The sequence below is a fragment of the Monodon monoceros genome, unplaced genomic scaffold, assembly GCF_005190385.1.
Source record: "Monodon monoceros isolate NGI ecotype Baffin Bay Population unplaced genomic scaffold, NGI_Narwhal_1 Super_Scaffold_21, whole genome shotgun sequence".
NCBI classification, from domain to species: domain Eukaryota; kingdom Metazoa; phylum Chordata; class Mammalia; order Artiodactyla; family Monodontidae; genus Monodon; species Monodon monoceros.
Genome location: NW_021703778.1, coordinates 56,063,416 through 56,080,157, shown reverse-complemented (window position 1 = coordinate 56,080,157; position 16,742 = coordinate 56,063,416). Strand labels below are relative to the sequence as shown.

The window sequence follows — 16,742 nt, the reverse complement described above, 5'->3', positions numbered from 1 at the left end:
TGGTGGGGGGGTGGGGGTGGGGGGTGGGGGGTGGGGGGGTGGAGTGAGCAAGAGTCCCTTTCTTAATTCCCTGAAGCTCATGGCACCTCTGCCCTCACAGCTGGGGAGACTGCCTGTGAAAGTTAAGGCAGCACTCGTATGCTGGGTCACTGGACCATTCAGTTTTCCCAGACACTCCCCGGTTGTCTAGCTGTGCTTTTGTGCATACATGCTGCTACTGGAACGTCTTTTCCCGTCCTTCTCTGCATTGCAAACTCCTATTCAGTCCTCAAAAGCCAGCTTAAATGTTGCTTTCCCTGTAGTGCCCTTTTTTTAAAAAATTTTAATTTAATTTAATTTTAATTAATTTATTTATTTTTGGTTGCGTTGGGTCTTTGTTGCTGTGCGTGGGCCTTCTCTAGTTGCATCGAGCAGGGGCTACTCTTCATTGCAGTGCGCGGGCTTCTCATTGCGGTGGCTTCTCTTGCTGTGGAGCACGGGCTCTAGGTGCGTGGGCTTCAGTAGTTGTGGCACGCAGGCTCAGTAGTCATGGCTTGCAGGCTCTAGAGCGCAGGCTCAGTAGTTGTGGCACATGGGCTTAGTTGCTCCACGGCATGTGGGATCTTCCCGGACCAGGGCTCGAGCCCGTGTCCCCTGCATTGGCAGGCGGATTCTTAACCACTGCGCCACCCGGGAAGTCTCCTGTAGTGCCCTTCTTGATCCCCCTTCCTCTATGATCACATAACACTTCACACATAGCTGAGCACTTCCATGACAGCCCTTACCACAGGGTGCTGCAATGATTTATGAGTCAGCCTTCCCACCACCACCCTCCACAGGGGCCAGCAACTGTGCTTTCTCCTCTTTGAATCCCCAGGGCAAAGCACAGTGCCTGGCACATAATGGGCACTAAATCACTGTTTATTAAATGAGTGAATGAATGAATGAATGAATGAGCGAGTGCATGAGTGAGAGTCATGAAAAGAAAAACAAGAAGGAAGGAACTGGTTTCATAACCATCATATCCTCCTGCTTTAAGGTCGCCTGCTGTTTGCTGGATACAACGATTATACCATCAACGTCTGGGATGTCCTCAAGGGATCCCGAGTCTCCATCTTGTTTGGACATGAAAACCGTGTTAGTACTCTACGAGTTTCCCCTGATGGGACTGCCTTTTGCTCAGGATCATGGGATCATACCCTCAGAGTAAGAGAGAAGTTTTTCTACTTTCCTCTGTGTGTGAGAGCAGGAGTGATTGGCCTTCCTGAAAGCAGAGAGGTCAGAGTAAGCTAGGATGGGCCTGGGCAGCCAAAATAGAGCTCTACTTTCAATTCTATAGCCACAGAGAAATGATTTGCCTGGGGAGGTAGTGAGTTCCCCATCAATGCTGCTATTCAAGCATAGATACCCTGAAAGTCTGATTCCAGCCTTTGACAAGTCAGATTGCCAGTCTCACCTCCCAGTAGTGCTGGGTTCTTACTCTTTGGTCACAGACCCCTGTGAAGCCCACACAGGGGCTTCAGGAGACCTATGAAGCCCCTGCAATTATATGCTAAATTTTGTGTGTGTGTGTGTGTGTGTGTGTGTGTGTGTGTGTGTGTGTGTGTGCGCACGCATGCGCATTTTTCCAGGAAAAGTGTCCTCATGGCTTTTATTAGATTCTCAAAGAGCTCCATGACTTTGTCAGATGTTGGCTCCCTAGAAATGCTACCAAAATAACCTGTTCATCAAGCAAAGCTTACCTCACTGTGGAAGATCACAAACTTGACAGTCTTATTAGCATTTCAGAAGGGGAGAGCAAAGGCAGGTATTTATGAGGTTTGGGGAGTCTGGTTGAAGGCAAGTCTTTTGATGGAGGGACTTAATTAGGATTGGACAAATTTGTGGCATAGTTTAAGGTTGTTGGACACAGGGTGGGGGGAGGGAGAGAATTTCGAAGACCATCTTGAAAAGTAGGCGGTCATTTGATGCTGTGTACTGTCGTGAGAAGTGTGTGTCTTTTCTAAAGAGGGTAATTGAGTGGTCTAGTCTTAGGGTAAATAGATAAAAGGATTTTTGCAAAGTTCCTGAAACAAACAGTAAAGTTATCTGTGACTTCATCATCCTGGGCAAGAGTTTGCTAAATTAATAACCATGTCAGTGTACCCAGTGAGCTGAATGGGTACAGAGGGTTCTGGTTTTCAATCTAAGAGTTACCTTCCCTAGCAAGAAGGCCACAGATGCCCTTCAGATGATTAACTAAGGGAGAGGGGGAGCCAGGGCCAAAGAAGCACCTTTGAGTTGCTAGGAGTAAAGTGTTATCTTTCTAAGACATGTGAATGCTCTACTTTGGATGTCGTGTGTATGTTTGTGTATAGTAGACTTTGATTTTATCTCTTTAAACTCAGGTTTTACAAGTCATTAACTGAAAACAGACTAAAAATTATCTATTTGTGTCTTTGCAGGTCTGGGCTTAATCATAATTCACATATAGGTACCTGAGAATAGAATTTGAAATCGTCACATGTAAATAGATCTTGCTTCTAGAGGATCTCAGAGTTTATTGCAACTTAGCTTAAGGGAGCAGCTCCATGACTGAAAGTTCAGCAAGCATCTCCAATATTACTGTTAAAACCACCACCCTGGAAAGATCCCAGTGTGAGCCTTTAGCACTATGAGAACACCTTCAAGTACAGTGTTTTTCACTTCAGACACTTTTTAAAATGTATCTGTTTTTAAGGTTATTCTAAACTATCGTCTCAACTCATTCTATCCCCAGTACAGTTCAGCATATAATATATTCCATATTGTTTCCTTGAATCAAATTTATTTTTCGGAGCACTTTAAAAGCTGATTTTTCTCAGTGTACACTGTGACTTTTGGAACGTTCCCCTGCAAGTGCTGACTTTAATGGACTGTGTGAGAAGGACAGTGTTAATTGGTCTTTGATAGAAGACAATGCCAATTCCAAATGTAATTCGACAGAATCAGTTTTTTTAAAGTGTGTTTTTATGGTGAAAGTATCCTTTTCAGCCTTGCGTCCTATTGTGTTTTTTCGGATAAAACATTTTCATATGTGTAAACAGTTATAAATGCAGCAGAGATATCATAAGATAGAAGGTTTGATGTGTGAATCTTGCGATGGTGGGATATATCTCTGCATCATGGGGACAGGACGTTTTCTTAGAGGGAAAAGCTGAATGTTGTTTGTGACACAAATGCTTCTCAGAGCAACCAGAACCTTTCTGTGTGGGAACACAAGACAGTAAACTCATTTAAAAACCTGTTTGTAGTGTTAGACGTATTAGGATTAGTAGCATCTACTCAGGCTAAAATGAATCTTGTTCATATCAGTTATACTCATCTTTATTGCATCGCAAGTGCAATTACATATACAAATTAATTGATAGGCCTCGAATGATAATGTCTTTGCTTCACTTATATTGAGGAAAAATGACATAAAATATATCTTGTCTTTATGTGAAATTCAGCAGTTCCTTCTGGAAGGTACCAAGTGCTTTAGTTACAGGATCCCTTATTTTCTGTTCTGTTTTGTTTTAAGGTGTAGAGGCTGATTCTCTGTTTTAGAAAACTCCTCAGTCATAAAGATGGCATGCATCACTTAGGGAAAGAAAAGGTCATCTCAGACCAAAAATAGTTCCTGGGTGAGGCTTGCCCTGTGGGTGGTCTGGGGTCTGGCAGGCCAGGTTCTCGTGGTGCCCGAGGGCTGTGTGTGCTGAGTCCCCTGGATCCTCGGTCCCCTCTCCTGGCCCTGCTCCAGCCTGGCCCTTTTCCTAATGGTAGTTCTGGCTTTGCAGGCCCAGCCGCAGGCTCTGCTGCTTGAAGTTGCCCTTCCAGGGCTGGAGCCATCCGACAGGCCTGGACCCAGTGCCCCTGTAAACCTCAGGGGGCGTGCCAGGACCACCTGCAAAACAACTTGTTCAGGTATCAAGATGGGCCCAGTCAGTCAAAAATTACCCAAGCCAGCTTTTCAATCAACTCTTTTTAAATAAACATAATGATTATATGCAATCATTTGCCAAGAAAACATTTACCAAGGGTTTTACTACACAACAGGCCCTGGAGTAGAGAGAGAAAATATGAAAGGCTCCTGCTCACCCCCCTACCCCCTCACCCCCCCCCTCCTCCTGCATCCCCCAGACCTCCACCCCACCCTACCCACCTTGAGAGCCCAGAGGGAAGGGGGGGAGGGAGCATGGTCCAGAGGGACAACTTTTCAGCCACCTTCTCCCTCTAGTAGATTCCAGTCTGAACAGGGGCTCAGGGAAATGGGCACAGGGTCTACCCAGCTCCTGCCAACTGCTGAAGGGCTGGCCCCACAATGTGTCCTGTGAAATTCCCAAGCTCTGCTCCCAGAATGTTCCTGAGCTTGTTCCTGGGCTCCTAGTTATGGCATCCCCTTCCCTCTCTCCCACACACCTTTTTGTGTCTCTGCACTCTGACCTGGGCCTCCCAGAAGTGAAGGAAGGCAGGGCAAAGGAAAAGTCACCCAGACTCTGGGGAAGCAAATTCAAGGTTATATGTTTGGAGAGGTGGGGGAGCATCTTCAGTATATGTGCAAAATAGCCCCTAACTTTCCAATCAACAAAGTGACCACAATGTGACCACATTTCAGCCATAAAAAGAAATGAAATTGAGTTATTTGTAGTGAGGTGGATGGAACTAGAGACTGTCATACAGGGTGAAGTAAGTCAGAAAGAGAAAAACAAATACCGTATGCTAACACATACATATGGCATCTTAAAAAAAAATGGTTCTGAAGAACCTAGGGGCAGGACAGGAATAAAGATGCAGATGTAGAGAATGGACTTGAGGACATGGGGAGGGGGAAGGGTAAGCTGGGACGAAGTGAGAGAGTGGCATGGACTTATATACGCTACCAAATGTAAAACAGATAGCTAGTGGGAAGCAGCCGCATAGCACAGGGAGATCAGCTCTCCGTACTTTGTGACCACCTAGAGTGGTGGGAGAGAGATGCAAGAGGGAGGGGATATGGGGATACATGTATACGTAAAGCTGATTCACTTTGTTATACAGCAGAAACTAACACACCACTGTAAAGCAATTATACTCCCATAAGGATGTTTAAAAAAATAATAAATAATAATTTTTTTAAAAGTGACCTTCAAGGCCCTAAGAAAGTATTCCCTCAAACACTCACCCCCATGGGCAGTTAGCCACCTCCCCTGTAAGTATTTAATCTCACAGTGCCTGTTGTTTAGTATTTATTGATGAAATACTTGGTTGGAAATATACTACACCACATGGAAACTGAAGGATAAACCCCAGGTAATAAATTATATTTTGCATATTCAAAATAATGCTGAGTGGAGTGTTTTAATCTGGTTTTCTTTTTTTAGAGGACTTGGAGGCAAAGCTACCAAACCATTGTGGTGAAGGGGCCAAATAGATGTGCCCTGAGGTGTGCATAGCCTTGGACACCCCCTTTCCAGCCAGAGAAGAGAAAGGTTAGGCAGACAGGGGGGTCAAACAAGGAGGTATGTGATGACAGGTGTTTGTGGGAAATACCTGTGAACTGAAACCAAGGCAGCTGCTTTGGAGGGAATGGGCGGCTGGCCTCCCAGAAGTAGGGCCCTGCTGCTGGTCCTGTTCTGGAATGAGCCCAAGGCCAGAGCAGGCACCCCATATCCACTTCCCTCTTCCCACCCTGGACCTCCTCTATACCCTTCCCGGGATTATAAGTGGCTTAAAAGCAGTACAGGTTGTAAGGGCCTTAGCATCCCTTGCCTCTCATAGTTGCTTGGCCATCTGGCTAGAAGGTGGTCCTGCTGACACTAGGACTCATCTCTAAGAGGGGGACGGCATGGGGACAAAGGATGTGCACCTAGTTTCAGACCCAGCTCTACCACTTTTACAGGATATACAGTGTCTAAATTTGTCTCAGCCTTAGTTCCCTCATCTAGGAAATGGGACAGTTCCACGGTATGTAAAGTACCTTCCCCTCCTCCCTTTCCTGTTCCCTTCCTCTCCTTTCCAACTCCTTTCCCTTCTCCCTCCTTCTCCCCACTCCCTTGCAACATCTCCTCCCTCCTCTCTCTTCTTCTTTTTTTTTTTTTTTTTGCGGTATGCGGGCCTCTCACTGCTGTGGCCTCTCCCGTTGCGGAGCACAGGCTCCGGACACGCAGGCTCAGCGGCCATGGCTCACGGGTCCAGCCGCTCCGCGGCATGTGGGATCCTCCCGGACCGGGGCACGAACCCGTGTCCCCTGCATCGGCAGGCGGGCTCTCAACCACTGGGCCACCAGGGAAGCCCATCTTCTTGTCTCACCTCTTTCCTTATCCCCTTCCTCCTCCCCCCCTTTCCCCCTCTTCTTCTCCCCCTCCTCTCTATATTCCCCTTCCTCTTGTTCATTCTTTTCTCTCCTCTCCCCCCACCCCACATAAGCGATCCCTACTCATGTATCAAATTGGTAATTATCATCAGTTAGAGATTCATCTGGGCCAGTGGTTCTCAAAGTTTTCCATCTTAGGATCCCTCTGCACTCTTAAAAATTATTGAGGACCCCAAAGAGCTTTTTGTTTATATGGATTATACCTATCAGTATTTATCATATTAGAAATTCAAACTGAGAAAAATCATAAAACAAGAATACAGAAGCTCATATTCCAGTGATGATGCCTTCACCACACATCAGTAGCCTCTGGAAAACTCCTGAGAAAGTGAGTGTTTTAAAAGCCACACATATTATTATGTAATATGTATTATTATGAAAATAGTTTTGACCTTGGAGGATCCCCTGGAAGGACTCCCAGGGTCAGATCAACTTTGAAAGCAGCTTATCTGGGCTAATGAGCCCTTTTCCAGCCCCTCCCTGTGAGACCTCCCTGGGGCCATTCAGGCCCTTGTAGGGGTTTGGAAGTGGAGGAAGAAGGTAATTGAGAGAGGGGGGCTCAAACGGAGGCTCTGGGGCAACCATATGCTGCACAGGAGGGGCCCTGCGGGCACAGAGAGGCAGTGGGGAAGGCAAGAGACCAGTGGGGGCTGTGAATCACTGAAAAGCTCTAGATATTTTCAGTATTTTAAAAACAAAAACAAAACCAGAAACCATATAAGTAAGGCTCACCCAAAATGTCACATCTTGATTTTTTGGTTAAAAATGGGACAAGCGAGCCTGGTAACCCTGGTCAACTCATACTAATAATACAAGCTCCTCTGTAAAGAGCTTTTACTATGTGCCAGGTACTATGCTAAGGCCTTTGCACATACCAACTCATGTAATCCTTGTAACAGCCTATAATGCAGTTTATTGCCTCCATTTCATCGGTGGGGAAATTGAAGTTGGGAGGGCTGAATAACTTGCTCATGGTCGCCCAGCTTCTGAGTGGCAGAGGGGGGATTGTAACCAAATCTGACTGCACACTGCATAGGAAATTCTGTGTGGAGGTTGATTTATTCATGTGTTGTTTGATTGCACTGATAACTATTAGAGTTAACCAATGGCAGGGCCAGAGGATCTACCACTAACCCCCAAGCTACTCCAAATCTAAGAAAAAACTGTGTGCTTGCTGCTAAAATATAATGTCCAAAAAGATAAAATCATGACTCCCTTGAAAATAAAACATGAAGATATATCAAAATGTTTATTTAACTTAATAATTAATAAGGGAATTCATAAGATGTCACAACCAGCTCAGCTTGACGTACAGAGATGTATATTCCCTTCGGGCAAAATTCATATGGCTCACCATAGAGGAATCACTGGCACTGGCAGATCAGGCACTCAGCAGTAGCATTAGCCAGCTCAGCCTTTGTAAGGGGAGTTCTGTTGTTGCCACATCCTCGCTCCCTGCTGCATGGCCTCTTCATTCACAGTCCCATGGAGCAAGCACTGTGGCAGCTGTGTAAAGAAGCTCTCCGACCTCCACAGAGCACAGGAATTTGTCTACCTGATTATTAAGAGTCTTCTCTGCAGTGACTGCCCTTTGGAGGCGTTGACATGGGAGACGGGTATCTTCATTCTGCCTCTTCAGAGGGGTCCAGCCACGTATCTCTGTCCAAGATTTCCTTGTCACCAATCTTCAAGGCCCTGACCATCCAGCCAAACCATCAGCAACTGCCCACGAATCAATGTAGATCTGTACTCTGGCCATCTCTCCCCCCAGACATAGTGTACAGTCATATATCCTGTTTGAATTTCTGCCCACTGGGAGGATTTTCCTTCACCATTGTCTTCACAGTCCCCCATGAGTGGGGCTATAATGCTCCAGCTGTCCACTTTCATGTAGTACCAGCATATCATACAGACCCATCTATAATCCAGGCTTGAGTTTTCTCCCTCAGTCAGCTGGTCATAAGCAATCCCCTGAAGGTCATAGGCATGGAACAAGAGAAGCGGCAGACAACAGGAGCTGTGTTGCAGGGGTCTGAGCCGCCTACTCACAATTTACTTGTACCTCATGGACCCGCCTGAGTTCAGTCTTTCATATACCATTTCCACTCGATCAAAGATTGCTGCTGTGCACACGCAACCTTAAAACAAGGCACGTCAGACAACGTCCATATTATGAGGAGAACTCAAGCTGCATGGTCACCTCATTCAGCCTCTACGAAGACCTAGTAGCAAGCCAGAACCTGCTTCTCAAAAGGATCGTCATCTGCAGAAGAGGACGTAGATTTGCTTCACAGTCCTAGAGGTCTGCACCATAACTGTATCGGTGCTTGCCAGAGGCTCCATACAGCTTCTCTATTTGACACTTCAAGTATCATTGGACCCGCTGGATCATAAAACCCAAGTGATAGAGTAGCTTGTACTGTAGCCTAGACAGCTGCAGAGCCTTCTCTTGTTCTGCTTCCCAATCCATCCGCCTATAGATGGGTTGAGGTTGCATACTCAAATGTGTATGTTGCCTCCAGAGTGACCTACCAAGGGTTGTGCCTCTTTCTTTTTGTCGGTGATACAAGCCGCAGCAATTCATCTTCCACCCTGACGGGGATATTTCAAAATGCTCCAGACCAATGAACCCTCACAAATTTCACTGCTGGTACAATTCTATGTCAGTCTGTGCCCAATCAGGAGAAAGAAGCCATAGAGTAACATGAACAGAGAAAGATTAGTATAAGAAGTATTAACTATAATAGGGAATTGGAGTAACGGGCTGGCCAGTAAAAAGTGGAGAATTCTAAGCAATATAGGGATGGTAGCTTTAGGAAGCAGCCAAAAGCTGGGTACTCCCTCAACCTCTATTGTGGTGATAATTTAACTGTGCTGTGATTGCCTGTTTCTTTGTCCCATCGCTAGACTCTAGGGTCCTTGAGAGCAGGAACCACATGCCTTGTTCTCCATTATATCTCCAGTGCCAAGGGGGAGACCTACCACCCCAAAGACTAGGAGTAAATGAGTGAATGAATGAGTGAATGCAGCCAATATTGGCACTCTAGCAACCTGCAGGAGAATCATCCTGTTTCCTGCTACGTATCCCAGACCCAGAGAAAGGTACCTCCCACACACACCTGGATGCTTCAGTCCAATCTGAGAAGATGCTGATAATCCTTTCAAGGGAGCCGCCAGTGGAGGGCTGTGTGTAGCCTTTGTCAACCTCTCCTAAAAAGGAGGCAAAAGTCTAGCCCAACTTCCCAGACTGTCCCCACTGGGTTCTTAGTCCCCAAGCCGAGAGCTAAACAATAACCGCAGAAGAGTCTCACTATGCCCCTGATTGCTATGTGAACACATGCACACAGCTGGGCCTCGCCTATTGGGGCCGGAACAGGTGTAGATGGGATTCCCATCAAAGGCTCCTCTCGGGACCTGGGAAAGCAACTGCCCGGGGCGGACCGGGCCGAGCCGAGACAAAGCGGAGCGGGGAGGGGCGGGGCGGGGCGGGGCGGGGCGCGGGCGAGCCTAGAAAACAGGCCCGGTCAGGCCCCGGCAGAGGCGGAGTCACGGGGGACGCGTTCAGGGAGCGCACAGCCAGGCTGCTGATGGACTACCTGGAGTACTGCTCCCGCGAGCCCGGCACCCCCGTGCGGGCGCCGTCCACGCCCGAGGCCGCCGTGCTGCGCCCGTGGCCGCCTGGAAACAGAAGACCAACCTGTACTTTTTGCCGCAATACCGCGGCTTCCGCGGGAACCGCGTCGAGCTGGTGGCCTGGACGGCGCAGGAGCTACTCGCCAACAACCGTGGTGACCCCAGCTGGGGCCGCGTGGCAGCGCTCGTGACCTTCGCGGGGACGCTGCTGGAGAGGCCGCCGCGGGAGGTCCGTAGGCGGAAGAAGACGGAGAATGAAGACGTTAGCAGAGACTGCCGGTTCCTGGTGGCCTTGCTGTGTGCTCAGCTCTCCGGACGGCACCGCGCCTGGCTGATGGCGAACGGCGGCTGGGTGAGCGCGGCGGGCGCGGGGACCCGGGGCGGGTGGGCAGCCCGGGACGCGCCCACGCGGCCGGCGCCCGGAGGAACCCTGCGGCGCCAGCCCCGTGGGGCGTTCGTTTCAGCAGGCCTGGGACATTCGTGGTGAAGTCCGGCTTTCTCCTCTACTGGCGGAGTCAGTCACCAAAACAGGCCTAGCTAGACGGCTCTCATACTAACCCATTCTGAAACAGCAGCTCCCGACTTGGGTTTGCACACTTCGGCCTTGTCCTTGACCGCCCTCGGGGTTTTAGGGTGAGCTCATGTTAGGTCTGGATGCTTTGCTTAGGTAGAAATTCCCAAAGTGGCGAAGTCAGCAACGGGGTGGCCTGGGCCAGGTGGGTTATTTCTCCAACACTTATTAGATGCACCTCTCTCCGTAGACCCCCACGGCTCTGCAAGTCAAGAGCACACCAGCCTAAAACGTTAGAATGAAAAGGCAGCCCCTTGTCCAGCCCCCCCATCTCTCAGGAAGAGCTGAGGCAGAGGTCTCTGGGGGGGTGGGGGGGGCGGTGGTTGCGCGGGCACCCCGTGGTGCTGACAACTCGAGGTTCCTTAAGTTTCGATTCACTGCACCCAGCCCTCAATTGGGAGATAGCCAGGCGCCCTGGCGCGCAGCTGTAAGCCATTGATCTCTGTGGTCTAGGCTAGAGCGGGAGGCCCTTGCACTGCGGCTTCTAAACTGAGCTCATAATCAGCGAGAGTCTGGCCAGCCTTCAGTAAAAGGGGAGAATGCCTCCTGGGTTCTGAGCGAGACCCCTGCTTCTTTCTTCTCCTCCTTACTGGGGTTGAATCAGCAACCGTGGTGACCCAGGTTATAGAAGAAACACAGCCAAACTATTAAAACCAACAATTAAAAAAAAAATCTAAGAATCTAGGGAAGACACTGCAGGAAACTTAGCCTCCTGTTTTGCAATTTCCTGGTAGACCTGTATTGATGAATTGGGTTCCATTTGTGGAGGAGAGGTAGTATTTGAATCAACCTTGACCTTGCATGAACAGTTTGAGGTGTTAGCATTAATTCCATTCTTTTGGGATGGGAAGGGATCGGGAGGCGGGGTCTTCAACTATTCAGGCCTGTGAACTCTCAGAACGCCACCTGAGCCGTTTGTCTTAACTAGGCATTTGGCCCCCGAGGGCACTCCGCACTAAAGAGGAAATTGATAGGGGCGCCTTGTTTTTGTTCTCATGTTTTGGCTAATCACCATTGAGTAAGGAACAATCTTTTAACATCAAGAAGCAGAAATTCCACAAATGAGTAAACTAGACATGCCCACACCTCTCTCAGCTGCAGTTAAAATGCCACAGGCTGGATTTCAAGTCCCCCCCCCCCCCCCCCCGCCATTTTTCTGACTGGAACTGCTTGCTTTGTTGTCTCGGGATACCTTTCAATTTAGCGATTTGTCAGTTTCCCAAAATGGCATCAGTTCCTTGCTCAGGAAAGAACATGATACATAGTATTCTACCTTCCTCTCGGCTTTTGAAAGAAGTGAGTGAAAAGATGAGTATTCTTGCGCTAACTGACAAAGTTGTGTCCCCATGACCTTCTACCCCGTATGTTAGCCTACTTCTTACAAATACTAACTCGAAGATTCTTAATTACAAGTTACCTATTGCTCAGGATTTCCTTTTTTTTTTTTTGCGGTACGCGGGCCTCGCACTGTTGTGGCCTCTCCCGTTGCGGAGCACAGGCTCAGCGGCCATGGCTCACGGGCCCAGCCGCTCCGTGGCATGTGGGATCTTCCCGGACCGGGACACGAACCTGTGTCCCCTACATCGGCAGGCGGACTCTCAACCACTGGGCCACCAGGGAAGCCCTAAGATTTCCTTTTTTTACATTTTAAATTCAGGAGTTGTCTTAGTGTTTAATTTAGAACCTCCGGTGCATTTTATTGAGTACGGGTTTTGAGTGTTATGAAGCAATCTAGGTTCTCTTCTCCCTCCCCTTATAGGATGGATTTTGTCTCTTCTTCCAACGCTCATTGCAGCCATCTTGGGAAAGACAGCTGGTCTGGGTTTTTCTCTCATACTCTACAGCAATGATCTTAATCTACTTCTGGTCAAAATTATCGTGAGTTCTAAAATTCTTAACTCATTTCTACCTGCCGAACTGTGACCAGCCAAGCAAATTTGAGATGTGAAAGAACAAACCAGAGTAAACCACCTCCTGAGACATTTTTACCTGCATTCATATGAGTCCTACCGTGATTCAGCCAGCATTTTAACTCCTGACAAGTACTGAGAGATATTAGGACAAAGGCACAAATGGCTCTTCTTTAAATGGGAGACACAAGGGTCCAAAGGCTTATTGCTCCAAAGAATTACAGAAGAAACTGCTTTCCATTAAATAGGAAATACGGGGCTATTTGCTACCTTTGGATAAGAGTGGATATGTATCTCTCATTTATCCATGATTTCATGTGCTGCTGCTGACTGCTTTATCAAGGCACTGTGTCAGGGGTGTAAAATGATACTACAAGTCTTCCCAGTCACAGTTTAGTTTAACAAAGAATGTAATAGTAAATCCTTTTATAAGGAATTCTTTCTAAATCCTTTAAAATGTAATTTCTGGGACTTCTAGGTTTTTAGAGTTAATATATTGAAATTTTATTTTTCTGACTTCAATAAATTATTAAATGTTTAAAGTTTTAATTTATGCATCTTTAAAAAAAACAGTTGGGGGCTTCCCTGGTGGCGCAGTGGTTGAGAGTCTGCCTGCCAATGCAGGGGACATGGGTTCGTGCCCCGGTCCGGGAAGATCCCACATGCCGCGGAGGCTGCGCGTCCGGAGCCTGTGCTCCGCAACTGGAGAGGCCACAACAGTGAGAGGCCCGGGTACCGCAAAAAAACAAAAACAAACAAACAAAAAAAGTTGGTTTTGCTTGGGATTCAATAAGCCTTTATTCTTAGGAGTAACTTAATTGATGACAATTTCCTTTTTATTGTCTCTTTAAATACAACACATACAATTATTTTAAACATTTAATCAATACACAGGCACATAACAAGTCCTTCTCTTTCACCTTCCATTCTGTAGTCAACCCATCGCTTGAAGTAGATGGAGAAAGAAAACTTTACCCTGTACCTGAGCCCTATGAATTTCAAAGACAAAAAATAGCTTAACAGGAGAGAAACATACAAATCTTATTTGATGTTAATGTTTTTTACAGGGACTTCATAGAAAAGAAGTGAAAACTCAAAGAAGCAGTAGGACTTGCGGTTTACATACCATTTTAACAAAGGGTGATAAATTGTGGAGATACGACTAAACAAAGAAAAGGGGTTTGGGCTTCCACGGGTGGTATATTGTGGGACAGTGACTAGGACTATATGAGGGAAGCTAATGGAAGATGAGGATTATTTTAGTAAAATTAATGTAGATTCATCTTGGTATTAACTCCCATCGCCAGTGATAAGAGTGTTCTCCCCTTCCTGGTACAAGAAGGCACCTTTCTCACAGGAAATTTATGCCCTGCTTTTAGGCAGCAGGGGGTCAGAGAGCCCTTCCTATATATGCTATTTCTCAGTTGCCTTCAGCTAAAATAATCAGTATGCCAAAGTGGTATATTTGGGGGTAACATGTTCTGATCCCCTTCAGTGGTTAACAGTGAACACAGTTATTCTAGTGCCCACTGGAATCTGCATCCGTCTGTCCTTCGGAGCCCACACAGACCCAACCAAGCTTGCTAGCAGCCAGGGGCAAAGCACCCATGAGGACAAGAAGCCAGCCCAGATCTGCTTCAGCAGCATCTTCATGGCCAAAGCTGTTGCTGATGCATTAGATCAAGACTTGGACCAAAAGGAATGGATAAAATGATTCAAGATGGAAGAGGTGATGTGACCATTACAAATGGTGCTACCATTCTGAGACAAACACAAGCGTTACATCCAACAGCCAGAATGCCGGTAGAGCTAAGGCTCAAGAGAAAGAAGGAAATGGCACCACAGCAGTGGTCATCGTTGCTGGCTCTCTCTTTGATTCCTGTACCAGGTTTTTTCAGAAATGGATTCATCATTTCCAGACCACTTTAGAAGGATTTGGAAAGGGTATTGAAATCTTGACATGCCGTGACCTGTGGAAGCGAGTGACAGAGAAGTGTTGTTCAACAGTGCAGCCACTTCACTGAGCTCAGCAGTTGTCTCTCAGTATTCAAGTCTTTCTCTTACGTGAGTGTAAATGCAGGGAGGAAAGTGATTGATCCAGCCACAGCTACTGTTGTAGATCTCAGAGATGTCAGAATAGTTAAGAAACCTGCTAATGCCCTCCAGGGTATAATGCTAAGTGAAATAAATCAGACAGAAAGACAAATACTGTGTGATCTCTCTTACAGGTGGAATCTAAAAACAAAAACAAAAAACAAGCTCATAGATAGAACAGGTTGGTGGTTTCCAGAGGTGGCGGTAGAGGGGTGAGAGGAATGGGTGGGTAAACTGTTCTTGTTTTTTTGCTTGTTTTTAGTTTAAATAAACTGTCTTTTTTTTAAAAAAAAAAAGGAAACTTGGTGGGACAATTGATGATTTTGTGTTGGTGGAAGGGCTGGTCTCTCACCCATAAGGTGGCCAATTCTGACATATCCAGAGTTGAAAAGATTAAGATTGGGCTTAAAAACAGATCATGATAATCAAACAGTTGATTCTTAAGACATGCTCTTAGTGATCTTGTATTAAATTTCCTGATCAAAATGAAGATTGTGGTAGTTAAGGACATTGAAAAGAGAAAATATTGGAACCAAGCCAATTGCTCATACTGACCAGCTTGACTGCTGACATGCTGGGTTTGGCTGAATGAGCTGAGGGGGTCAATTTACATGGTTCTGGCACACTGCTCAAGATTACAGGCTATATTATCCCAGGAAAAAGTTATAGCTGTTGTTCCTGGTTCTAACACATTGGTGATTGAAGAAGCCGGGCCCTCAGTTCATGATGCCCTATGTGTTATTCATTGTTTAGTAAAGCAGAGAGCTCTTATTGCAGGAGGTAGTGCTCCAGAGATAGAGTGGGCCCTGTGGTTAACCAGATATTCATGAACATTGAGTGGTATGAAATCCTACTGCGTTCATGCCTTTGCAGATGTTACTACGGAGCTCATTCCATCTACACTAGCTGAAACTGCTGGACTGAATCCCATGTCTACAGTCACAGAACTAAGAAAACCGGCATGCCAAGGAGAAAAACTATAGGCATTAATGTCCAAAAGGATGGTATTTCCAACGTTTTGGAGGAACTGGTTATTCAGCCTTTGTTGGTTTCAGTCAGTGTACTGACTCTAGCAACTGAAATTGTGTGGCCCTGCAATAAACCTTTCTCTGCTCCAAACTCTGATGTTTCAGTTTGTTTTTCACTGTATGTGGGGCATATGAACTTGCATTTGGTAACAGTATGAAGTAGGACTCACTTCTTATAAAAGAAGAGTTGGGGCGGGTGTTTCAGCACTGTTTATAGATGGTCCGTTTTTTCCCAGCTAATTTGAATGTTTTCTCTAGTTTGTTGACTTATCTTTTCCTCTACTAATAGCACTCTGTCTCAATTACTATATGTTTATGACATGTTTAAACATCTGGTGTTATAGTCTAATTTACCCCCACCATTCTTCTTTCTCAAAAAAAAAAAATCCTTGGCCATTTCTGTGAATTGTTTAAGTTGAATTCTGAAAACCAGTTTATAAAGAATCCATTAAGACATTGCTTTAGGATTTTGAATAGAATGGGATTGGATTGTAAATCAATTTGGAAATAAGTAGTAACTTTACAATATTGTGTCTTCCCTTCTAGGAGCATAACTCCTGTTCCACTTATTTAGGTCTCTTATGGTTTTCTTCATACAGGTCCTGTGTTTTTGCCAGGAGTATTCCAACTCTTGGAGTTCTTTTGCCACTGGGAATAGAATCTGGAGAGGATGTTTTGCCTTCCCAGAGGGAGCCTGCCTTGAAGAGAAGAGCTCACAGGACAGAGGTCAGAGATTGGAGGTGGGATGGAGCATGGAGAAAAAGTTTTGATGACGACTGAAATCTCACAATTTGGCTGAGCCTAAAGCTAGTTGGGGCTCAGTAAATTTCCTTTTCTTCTTAAACTGATTTTTATTTAACTTTTATTTTATATTGGAGTATAGTTGATTAACAATGCTGTGTGAGCCTCAGGTGTACAGCAAAGTGATTCAGTTATATACATGTATCTACTCTTTTTCAAATTATTTTCCCATTTACATTGTTACATAATATTGAGCAGAGTTCCCTGTGCTATACCGTAGGTCCTTTTTGGGTATCTATTTTATATATAGCAGTGTATACATGTCAATCCCAAACTCCCTAATTATCCATCTCCACCCCCCACCCTTCCCCTCTGGTGACCATTTGCTCTGTAAGTCTGTTTCTGTTTTGTAAATAAGTTCATTTGTATCATTT

The 16,742-nt window shown here is 46.1% G+C and overlaps 2 protein-coding genes and 1 pseudogene across 7 annotated transcripts in view; all 3 read left to right on the top strand.

Annotated features, from left to right (window-relative positions):
- The window catches only part of GNB5 (G protein subunit beta 5), a 50,376-nt gene extending 45,615 nt beyond the window's left edge, over nucleotides 1–4,761 (top strand). For 2 of the 6 annotated variants that reach the window (XM_029239171.1, XM_029239172.1), the window contains exons 12-13: nucleotides 1,019–1,185; nucleotides 3,777–3,971. In XM_029239171.1, coding sequence (XP_029095004.1) covers nucleotides 1,019–1,185; nucleotides 3,777–3,971 — 362 coding nt within the window. Of the gene's footprint in view, nucleotides 1–1,018; nucleotides 1,186–2,423 lie in introns of those variants that run through there. The other 4 variants (XM_029239173.1, XM_029239174.1, XM_029239175.1 and 1 more) reach the window with 4 other exon arrangements.
- Nucleotides 4,762–7,936: 3,175 nt separating this feature from the next.
- On the top strand, nucleotides 7,937–16,530 carry BCL2L10 (BCL2 like 10). The gene is given in 4 exon segments (XM_029237100.1): nucleotides 7,937–8,077; nucleotides 9,679–9,997; nucleotides 10,000–10,316; nucleotides 16,167–16,530. Coding segments are annotated over 4 exon segments (948 nt in total). The 3' UTR covers nucleotides 16,338–16,530.
- LOC114905009 lies at nucleotides 14,043–15,812 on the top strand (annotated as a pseudogene).
- Nucleotides 16,531–16,742: the final 212 nt, after the last annotated feature.